General features: G+C 40.7%; 1 protein-coding gene across 1 annotated transcript; it reads right to left on the reverse strand.

Annotated features, from left to right (window-relative positions):
* Nucleotides 1-683: 683 nt before the first annotated feature.
* Nucleotides 684-8,573, reverse strand: LOC146611452 (polymeric immunoglobulin receptor-like). Its single transcript, XM_085345327.1, has 8 exons — nt 8,534-8,573; nt 7,445-7,780; nt 5,592-5,666; nt 5,001-5,270; nt 4,590-4,652; nt 3,887-3,985; nt 888-928; nt 684-803 (listed from the first exon to the last, which is right to left on the reverse strand). The coding sequence occupies exons 1-8, from the start codon at nt 8,571-8,573 to the stop codon at nt 684-686; spliced, it is 1,044 nt and encodes a 347-aa protein (XP_085201453.1).
* Between the last annotated feature and the right edge of the window lie 1,780 nt (nt 8,574-10,353).

The raw sequence follows: 10,353 nt of genomic DNA on the forward strand, positions 1-10,353 counted from the left end.
ATTATGTTCCACGGTTGATGTACCTGATGTTTGTTCCAGAACCACACCCACTGTTACACACTCTGAATGAGGCAATAAAGGGAATCATCTTCCTATTGCTGCCTGGCTTCATTCTGTTAAAGACTTTATTCTTTCCCCCTGAAAGGAGACCTCACTGTGATGGTTACTTTGATGGATTTTCTAATCTTATTGTTTATTCTTGTCTCATTTCCCCTCATGCATTGGTTTGTATTAATCCATCCGCTATAATAAACACTTTCAGTTAATATTAATATGTCTCCACGCTTTTTTGTCTGCATTCGGGTCCTCTATTCTCCACTCCACACAGTCTGCATCTGCTGACTGTGACACATGTCATAAGTGCTTGTTTTGCTTGTATTGAAAGAACACGTGTGTCATTTTTACTGAATATGATTTCAAATTTATTCATTTTAAAAGTGATAAAGTTCATGGAGCTGAATTTCTCTTTAGGGTCAGTGAAGGCTAACATAACGAAGAAAATAAGACAGTACACGAATCAAACCAAAAATAAAACATCATAACTTCCTAAACTAAATGAAAAAGGATAAGCATCCAAATTCCAAGAGACACAGTCAGCACCACAGACAGGAAACTACAGACTGAGGATGAATTCACAGCAGATTCATCCAGTCTGTGTACAAACTGTGTGAATCCAGAGAGTCTCATGTGTGATGTGTGAGTGTAGAGTAGGTCTGGTCCTGGTCCCTGCCGGCTGGATTGAGGCTCTGGTAGGTCGAGTCTTCACGTGTAGAACCTGGAGTACAGTTCTCGTAGTGGACGTCCTGAAACAGAGACAAACTGTCTTCTTCACATAAAAAGAAGAGACTCTGACTTGGTTAAATCATTTGTGCTAGAAAGAAAGTCACCTCCATGTTTGTGCCCTCTGAGTTTCCTCTGGTCCTCAAACCTTTGGAAAAAACAAAGGATGTTCCTCTGTTAGAGGGAACAATCATTCAGTGCACGTGACAAAGAAATACGAGAGATCATTCATAATTATTATTTTTTTGGTTATGAGCAGTCTGACATCTGGATTTTTATAAATCTATCAATTTATTTATTGTTCACTCTATCAGCTCAGTAGTAAAAAGCATAGACTGTATGTTAAAGATGGAATAATCTGCTGTAATGTCAGCTGTTGCTTTGTGCACTCCTGTTTTAAAAGGCTCAGTTCAGCATGTTGGCTGCAGCAGGAAAGAGTTTACTGAGGTCACAGTGAGCAGTCAGCTCATAGATACTGTACAAGCAGATATAACCAGGTCACTGTTTCAATCGGAGGCTCATTTAGTCGTCTGTGGTGAACGCCTGTGTTTTGTTCAATGAGCCTGAACGTCAGATCCTGTTTGTCTTCCTGTTTTCTCCTGATGTTTCTTTGACCTTGAAGTTTCCCAGATATGTACTGATACTTTTGATCCACTTCTTCACATCTCTGCTTTACTAAGACCTGAGTCAATATCTTATTTTAAACTCATGAAAACTGTGCACAGTCTCCTCTTCTACAGGAAAAGACGAATACCTGATGCATTCTTAAAGGGATTTTTCATTTTTGTATTTTTTGTGCTTACTTCAAGACATACTTAGAAAACAGGAAATACTTTGTATCAATAGGTAACTTCACATCTGAGCAGACAAGTATCACATGTGGAGTTCCCCAAGGTTCCATCTTGGGACCCCTTCTGTTTAACATTTACATGCTCCCACTGGCACAGATTATAAAGAACAACAAAATAAACTATCACAGCTATGCAGATGACACACAAATATGTATCACAATGTCACCAGGAGACCGAGGCCCTGTACAGGCTCTTGGTAAATGCATCGAGGAAATTAATGACTGGTTGTGCCACAATTTTCTCCAGCTAAACAAAAACAAACTGAAGTAATAGTCTTTGGTGCCAAAGAAAAATGATTACAGGTCACCAGAGAACTTCAATCTATACACCTAAAAACCACCAACCAGGAGAGACATTTGGGTGTAGTGATGGATGCAGACCTAAACTTAGAAAAACACATTAAGACAATAACAAAGTCAGCTTACTATCACCTCAAGAATATTTCAAGGATAAAAGATCTGATGTCTCAACAGGACCTGGAAAAACTAGTCCATGCATTCATCTTTAGCAGGCTTGATTACTGTAACAGCATCTTTACAGGTCTACCTAAAAAATCAGTCAGACAACTACAGCTCATTCAGAACTCTGCTGCTCGAGTCCTCACTAAGACCAAAAAAGTGGACCACATCAGTCCAGCTCTGAGGTCTTTACACTGGCTGCCTGTCCGTCAGAGGATAGACTTTAAAGTTCTGATGCTGGTCTATAAAGCTCTGAATGGTTTAGGACCAAAATACATCAGTGACCTCCTGACCCAGTATGAACCTTCCAGATCCCTCAGGTCATCTGGATCCGGTCTTTTATCAGTTCCCAGAGTCAGAACCAGACACGGAGAAGCTGCATTCATCTTTTATGCTCCTTATATCTGGAACAAACTCCCAGAAAGCCTCAGATCAGCTGAAACACTCAGTTTATTTAAATCCAGGTTGAAGACTCACCTGTTCTCAGCTGCATTTGAATAAAGCACCAAATCCACACTTTTAAGCTTAAATTTCAAAACTTACATTTTAACTACTGATTTTATCTACTGTCCTGATTTTATCTACTTTTTAATCAATTTTAAATCATGCTTTGTGCTGTACATCAGTTCAGCAGATCTGCCTGAGAAATATTCTGCTCTCGTTTTTTCTCTCTCTTCCTCTGTCACCTGGGCGGAGTTCATCCTGGGCTCCCGCCTTTGACTCATATTACTGCTCTTGGCTATACTGTTGCTTGACTTGTGCCAGTGAAGTCCTGGTGAGGAAACTACTAATCTGGTTGCCTTGGTTTTTGCTTCTTGTGTTAACGTCATTCCCCTGTGTACGGACACTCGGGACCTGTCCTTGGTCCTTACAGAGATTCTGGTGTGAGTGAGAGTGTTCCCCTGCTTTTCCCTGTGGACTCCCTGGAGCCCTGATCCCCGCACTCTTGTATAGCACTTTGTCACTGTCGCACATTTCACCTGGTGTTGGTGAATCAAGCCTCTGTTCTTCCTTTGAGCAGAGGAGTCCTGTGTTTGAGTCCCTCCAGTTACCGTAACAATAAATATAAAAAAATAACAGAGTCAGTTACGCACTGAGTCAAAAGCCTGTTAATAAAAATGAGTTTTTAGCCTGGATTTAAAGACCAACACTGAAGCACACGGCATAGTAGCAGAGTACAGTTCAAAGCTTCGGGGCCACGATGGAGAACGCTCGGTCTCCTCTGAGAGCAACAGTTGAGCAGCTGACTGGAGTGAACGAGGAGAGAACGAGCAGATCTGACAAATATACAGGCACCAGACCATGTAAGGATTTAAAAACCATTAAAGGGATTTAAAATTAGATCCTAAATTCAACTGGAAGCCAGTGTAAGGAGGCCAGAACCAGAGTAATATCCAGCTTAACTTTTACCAGATAAAACCGTACCACAGCATTTTGCACCAGTAAATGAAGAGCGGTCCCTTAATATTTCTTTGCATTTAAATCAATAATTTAACGAAGCAGTGAATCGTGTCCTTCCTCCTGAATGCTCCACCTCTCACCAAGCCAATCAGAGTACTGAGCAGTCAGAACGGAAACAGAGAAGGACTCAGTCCTCCTGAAATCGCCCTCAGTGCAGCCGAACGTCCATCAGTCTCTCCACTGTCCTCAAACCAAAGCGTGCAGACGAGTCACAAAGAACAAGTCAGGGAAAATATTTTTATGTTTCCCTGCAGCTTTGACAAGTGACGTAAAATTAGTTTCAGTGTTTGATCATAAATGGAAAGTTGTGTTTTTGCTTTGTCTTTGTTGTCCTACCTCTGTCGCTCTTCCTCTTAATGCAGATTATTAGAACAGCCAGTGATGACAGGACGATGATGATGATGAGTGGAGTGATGATCACATGCAGCAGCACACCTGTGACAGCAGAAAAACGATGTTTCAGTCTGATTTGCTGATTGATGATTGGCTCCCTGTTTGCTTTGTGAATCACTGAATCATCCTAAACTAACAGACGAGTGTCTGCAACGAGCATCCAGCATTTCTCTGCATGTGGAAACATGAGTTCCAACTCGTGTTTACTGAAGGTTGAAAGAGGGGAAGTTGTTCCACTGATGACCATCAAAGGAAAAGCCTAGAATGTCACGAATAACCAGAAAAAAGAGCAGAAAAAAAGGTTCTGCAGCAACAACAGTTCATAGAAAGTTAATGGAGTGAGTTCATCATATGTAAATATTTGACTACCAGAATAAATACTGTTCACTCTTTCTGGTCGTTACACCAGCTGTAGTTTGAGTTACTAAGTCTTTAGAGTAGATCATGTAAGATATTTTTGTAAAATATTTTGTGACAACATTTATGTTGTAATCTGCCTTTTATTGTGTTTGTGATGGAGAACATCATGTGCATGTTTGACTGGATGGTGACATTCGTACAACAAACTCACAACTGTGCTCAGGACCTAAAATATGAACTCTGATTATACAAAAGTTCCATCTCTTGAACCAGTAGGCAGATGTACCTGCAGATGTTTTCTCAGGCTGCTCGGTGGTAAATGACGAAGCTGAGGCTGATTGGACGACTGCTGAAGAAGGTCAGAGAGTGAAGTTTGATTTAGATGTGGTTGTGAAATGTTATTGTTTAAAACTTTGCTCATTTTCATACACAAAGTTTAATATAATCCATAATCCACTGTGGCAAAGTCAGACATGTCTGAGTGGAAATAGAATATTTTGGAAAATTTTGAAAAAACCATCCTTCTGTTTCAAAACTGTATTTTCTTTTTCTTTTTTTCAGTGATCAATATCAAAATAACTATCAGTAGCTAAATATAACACGGCCTTTAGACAAAACATCATTGCTGTCAGTAAGAAATAGAAATCTTCGAGTCCACAGAGACGTAAAAAATGGGGTCATGTCACTAAAACCTCACCATCTGTGATGTTGATCTCAAAGTCTCTGAATGAACCTTGACCAACAGCTGGATTCAGAGAACATCTGTACCGTCCTGAGTCAGACTCAGTCAGCTGTGTGATCGTCACATACAGAATTCCTCCTCCTTTATATTTCTCCTCTGAAGTTCTTCTAAATCCAATTCTGTATCTGTCTTTGAAATCATCTTCACCATCTGTTTGAAGAAGAATCTCATGCTCTCCACACTCTCCCCTGCAGAGGTACTTATGTCCTCCAGACGGATTAAATGGTAAAACGGCCTGTATTTGTATAGCGCTTTTCTAGTCCCTAAGGACCCCAAAGCGCTTTACACAACCTGTCATCCACCCATTCACACACACATTCACACACTGGTGATGGCAGCTACAATACAGCCACCCTGGGGCGCACTGACAGAGGCGAGGCTGCCGGACACTGGCGCCACCGGGCCCTCTGACCACCACCAGTAGGCAACGGGTGAAGTGTCTTGCCCAAGGACACAACGACCAAGACTGTCCAAGCCGGGGCTCGAACCGGCAACCTTCCGATTACAAGGCGAACTCCCAACTCTTGAGCCACGATCGCCCCAAGTAACATCCGACTGTGAGAGAGCTTCCAGTTTCTTTATCAAAGTGTTTCAGCTGATCATCGTTTCCATCCAGCAGTGCTGTTAAAGAGACAAACGATCAGTAGTTACTATCTGTGCTGAAGATGATGCAGTCTGATCACAATAACTCCAGTTTGACCCACAGTTACACTGGGAGCTGCCCAGTTCAACCAGTCTGTGGCTGGAACAGTGAATTCAACAGTGATTTGAAGTGAATTCTTCAGCTTCAGCCCGACCTCCTCGTGCCATCATCACAACATCATCATAAAACAGTGACACACGCAGACACTCTGCTAGTGTCACTCTGGAGGTTTTACTGTGTTTACTGTACAAAGCAGGATTTAATCTTGTCCACGTAACTTCAGGGTTAATCGTGTTTTTAATATGAAGCTGGTTCACTTATTACCCGTTTACATCACTGTGCTAATATATATGCTAAGCTAATCTGCTCCAGAGCAGGTTATGTTCCAGATCACAGATCACCAGGAAACCACAACCTACTGTCCAATCAGATCTCTGGAACCGAGACCTCTGAGAGCAGATGGTGGTGTTTAATGTCTTTGCTTCTCCCTGTTGATGCCTGAAGGAATATTAATTATTAAATACAAATTTATTCCCTGATTCTTTTTTTCTACTGCAGTTTTATTGTTTCATAATCAAAGTATCTGATCCTAAAACAAGCAGCTGTTCGATGACCTCACATCAGATTTGCACACAACTCTAACAAGAGGTGCATTTGAAAGAGTAAAAACTAAACCTTTCTTTTAAACATGACTTTAATGAAATGCTGATTATGATCCATCAGATTCTCTGTGTTTTAATGAGCTGAGACACTGATCACTTCAAAAACCTAAACTTTATTAATCCAGTAGCTCGTTCACAGTCTTACCGATGGCAGCGTTCATTCAGGCCTTTAACACAGTTTACTTTAGTCTGTATTACTGTGTGTGTTTAACCTCTTTATAGTTTTATCTTCCTTCTTAAAATCAGCTGCTCTGATGTCTCCATGTTTCTGATTGGTCAGATGTTGCTCCCGCCTCTTTCATGTGAACACACTGGCAACGAAGGGGTTAACTTAGCGAGCTGGTAAAAAGCTTCATGCTAAATGCTGATGTCAGGTTCAGTGAGTCCACACAGGACTGTGGTTTAGGAAACTCAGGCTTTAACCCTGAACGCTTCAGTTCCTGTGCAGGTGATCAGAGGAATCAAAAACCCAACATCATCACTGAAACATGAACCAGGACTCACTGTGCCAACAGAGCAGAGCCTCAAATTTAATCCAGCAACATGAGAATAGTGTGAGGTTAAGAACGCCTCAGTGAATCCTGTGCAATACAAACATGGATCAAACAGATAAATTCTAATTTACACACAAACCTTTGATTTCCATTTTCAGACTCAGAAACTGAACACAGTTTAGTTCATGCTCATGACGTCCAGCTCAACCACAGAAAGCAGATCAGCTGATCACTTAGACGAGACCTCAGATATCATATTAGCCGATCTCATATAGAGCTGTTAGTGTCTCCTGCCCACAACCCTCCACCACAGCGTCTGATGAAATAAATGTGTCTGTCTGCTCTGTTCTGTGCAGCACGATTCACTCACATCATCCTGACATGATGGAGATTATGGCACGAATGTTCTTTTCCATAGTTTATATACATGACTAGAGTTAAAGAAACAGTTTAGTAAAGAGGAGTTTTGTTCAGAGAGTCACTGCCTGTGAAAACTGATAAAAAGTTTAAGTAAAAAACTCAGTTTCACAAAACTTTTCTTCAGACTTTCAGAGACAAAGCAGAGAAATCAACATTTCCACAGTTTAGACTGAAACTCACCTTCAGCAACAACAACTTCAAACTGTTTGTATGAAACTGATGATGGAGATTCAGCCACAGCACAGCTGTACTGTCCAGCATCAGACATGATCAGCTGTGTGATGCTCACAGACAAAGCAGGAGTATATTCTACAATTATATATTCAGTGCTGTATCTTTGACGTTGATGCTTCTCATCTGTTGTATTAATAAGAATGTTTTCTCCTTCACATTCTCCTCTGCAGAACATTTTCCATGTTCCAGCAGAAAACCTGAATTCAGCTGTAAGATTTCCTCCAACGACTCCAAATGAAATGTTTTTGTTGTCGTTGACTTCAGGGTTTCCCTCCTGCAGAGCTGTTGGAAACATGAACCATCAACAGTTACTGTTTGTACTTCCTGTAAGAAGCTGCAGTCTGATCACAGCATCCACACACAGACACACTGAGACTAAAGTCTGAATGTGAAACACTGAGAGCTCAGAGTTTAAACATCATCTTCTGTTTCACTTTTCTCTCCTCATTGATCAGAACAAAGATCCACATTCAGTCCTGTTAGAGCTCTGACACTAAACTGTTTGTGATCAAGAGGAAACTAAAAGTTTAACATCACTGAGTTATTCACACTTTGGTTTTAGGCGATGACTCACAGTTTTATATTTGGCTGCAGGATGTGAGGCAGTTTATTCTGTTTCATCTGAGTTATCAGGAACAAAATGTTTGCAGGCAGATTGTCTTAGTTTAGTCAGATTAAAGTTCAGCCAAGTCGATAAACTCTGAAGGCAGCAGGCTGAGTTTGTTCCTTTATTTTACTGACTGTCCAGTTTATTCTGAGGAAGTAACAAACACTTGTAATGAGCTGTGTTTGAAACGATGGTTTCACATGTTATCAAGTCCTGAAGTGAGCAGCAACATGTCCATGAATGTCTCACTGTGATGGTTTCTTCTGTCCATACTGGCCACAAACACATCCATGGAATCATGAATAAAAGCAGTTTGAATGGAAGAAGCGTCCATGAAAGTGACTCATAGCTGACTCTGATCATCATGTTTAACAACAGAAACATGTTGAAGAAGGAGAGTGACAGAAAGAACAAGTGAATGTACTCACAAAGGAAGAAGAAGCAGATCAGAGTGTGACGGACTTTCATGATGAGGCTCTGATGGTTCACTGCTGCCTCTCTTCTTCTTCACTGGAAACCAGGAACTTGTGACGCCTCACTTCTCTGACTGAAGGAGTCCCTCCTCCAAACACCACAGCACCTCTACACTCCTCCCCTCTGCATCCATCTGTGAGTCTGCTGCAGGGCTTCCTGCTCATTCATGCACCTTTACATTTACATTTATCCCTGAAACCAGAATTCACATCACTAATTTAAAATGTGATGATGTGTCCAGCTGATTCTTCCACCTCAGCTAAAATTCATTTAGTCTTCTTCTAATATTAAAACTCTTAAATGATCATAAGTGTCATTGTTATTTATACATATTGTTCTTGAGACTTCACAGCATTTCAGTACCTGCTGACTCTGAGGTTGTAAGTCTGTCCGACCTTCATTAAAGATCTTTGGAATCTTGTGTTCATATTTTTATTAGATAATTCCTTATTTAATTAACTTAGTTTCATTTTGACTGGACATAATAATGAGACTTAAATATTACATCATAACTAACATGACAGCCAGCACAAAGACCCAGGATAGAGGATCATTCTGGTCCATTTCAAAAAGTTGCATTGAGGCTGTTTTTTGTCTATAACAGCTGCAACAGCTCGACTTCCTGTTGATGCGATCTCACTGAGTCTGAGGTCAGCTCGTGGCAGAAGAGGAAGCTGAACGTCAACACTGACCAAGTCTGACAAACTTATTGCTCCACAGCACTGAGGGAACAGTTAATATCTGTGCTGTTTTTACATGGAGAATTATTTTATTCTCACAATAACAAAGAGGAAACATCTCCACTGACCATGAACTGCTGAGACTTTGAAGACATTCAATTTTAGATTTTCAGGTTTCTTTGGTAAATATGAAGTTTAGTGTCTCGGGGTTGCTGTGGTTGCTCTCATTAATGCAGCTTTACTGTCCACTAATGTGCACCACGGGAAAAGAATTTGAATTTCTTTTAATACAACTTTGTCCTGTTAAATATTACTTTTAAACGGTGGAGTGACTCGTTTCACAATAAAATGAAGGAAACTTAACTTCGTAAACTGAGTTCTGCTAATCCACCCTGTGCAAAGCTGCGACGTCTGTAATGACGATGCACACTGAAAAGTTCCCCATTTTCTGTGCCTGTGCCACAAACTCTGAAGTTTAGGTAAGGTTTTTGGTAGTGTTTGCATATGTGCATGTCATTCTGTCTGTGAGCACGAGAGCTCACAAAGTTTTCAATGAATTCACATAAAAGTTTGTACAGTGGGGTCATGTTGAAAATCCATTGAAACTTCCACCGAGGTCTTCAAAGCCAACTTAATGATTTATCGGTTGAAAATTGACAAAACTTCTTATAAATGAGAAACCATGATGCTTCAAAGTGTGGTATGTAATGTCAGCATAATGCTCTATATGAAGGTCGCTGGTTTAGCTGAGCATGCGACCACATGCCGCACGGCTGAGGGCGGGGTTGGTTCAAATTGCCGCATGTCTCCTCTCTCTCCTGTGCTTTACTGTCACTTTTCACTGTAGCTTTTAAAATAAAGCTGTAAAGGGGCAAAAAAAAAGCTACATGAAGATTTAAAATATCATGTCACGTCTGACCTCTGACCTCTCCTTCAAGGTCAGGATTGGTATATTAATCTGAACGTCAGAATGACAGGAATGCTGTTTAAAAATAAGGTTCCTTAATGTCATTGGTTGCATTAACATGCAGTCATGTAGTGAATGATATTAGGGGATTCCCAATATCAGATTAGTTTTGACCTTTGACCTCTTT

This window comes from Diplotaxodon limnothrissa, linkage group LG20 (genome assembly GCF_057381915.1).
Source record: "Diplotaxodon limnothrissa isolate DT_005_m linkage group LG20, D_limnothrissa_male_GT1.1, whole genome shotgun sequence".
Taxonomy (NCBI): domain Eukaryota; kingdom Metazoa; phylum Chordata; class Actinopteri; order Cichliformes; family Cichlidae; genus Diplotaxodon; species Diplotaxodon limnothrissa.

Excerpts from the sequence above, each read along its gene's own strand:
- LOC146611452 (XM_085345327.1), bottom strand. The coding sequence starts at position 8,573 with ATGAAAGTCCGTCACACTCTGATCTGCTTCTTCTTCCTTT. Across the intron at positions 5,667-7,444 it reads TGAAGTTGTTGTTGCTGAAG|CACTGCTGGATGGAAACGAT; the intron begins GTGAGTTTCAGT and ends TCTCTTTAACAG. Across the intron at positions 4,653-5,000 it reads TGAGATCAACATCACAGATG|CAGTCGTCCAATCAGCCTCA; the intron begins GTGAGGTTTTAG and ends GACCTTCTTCAG.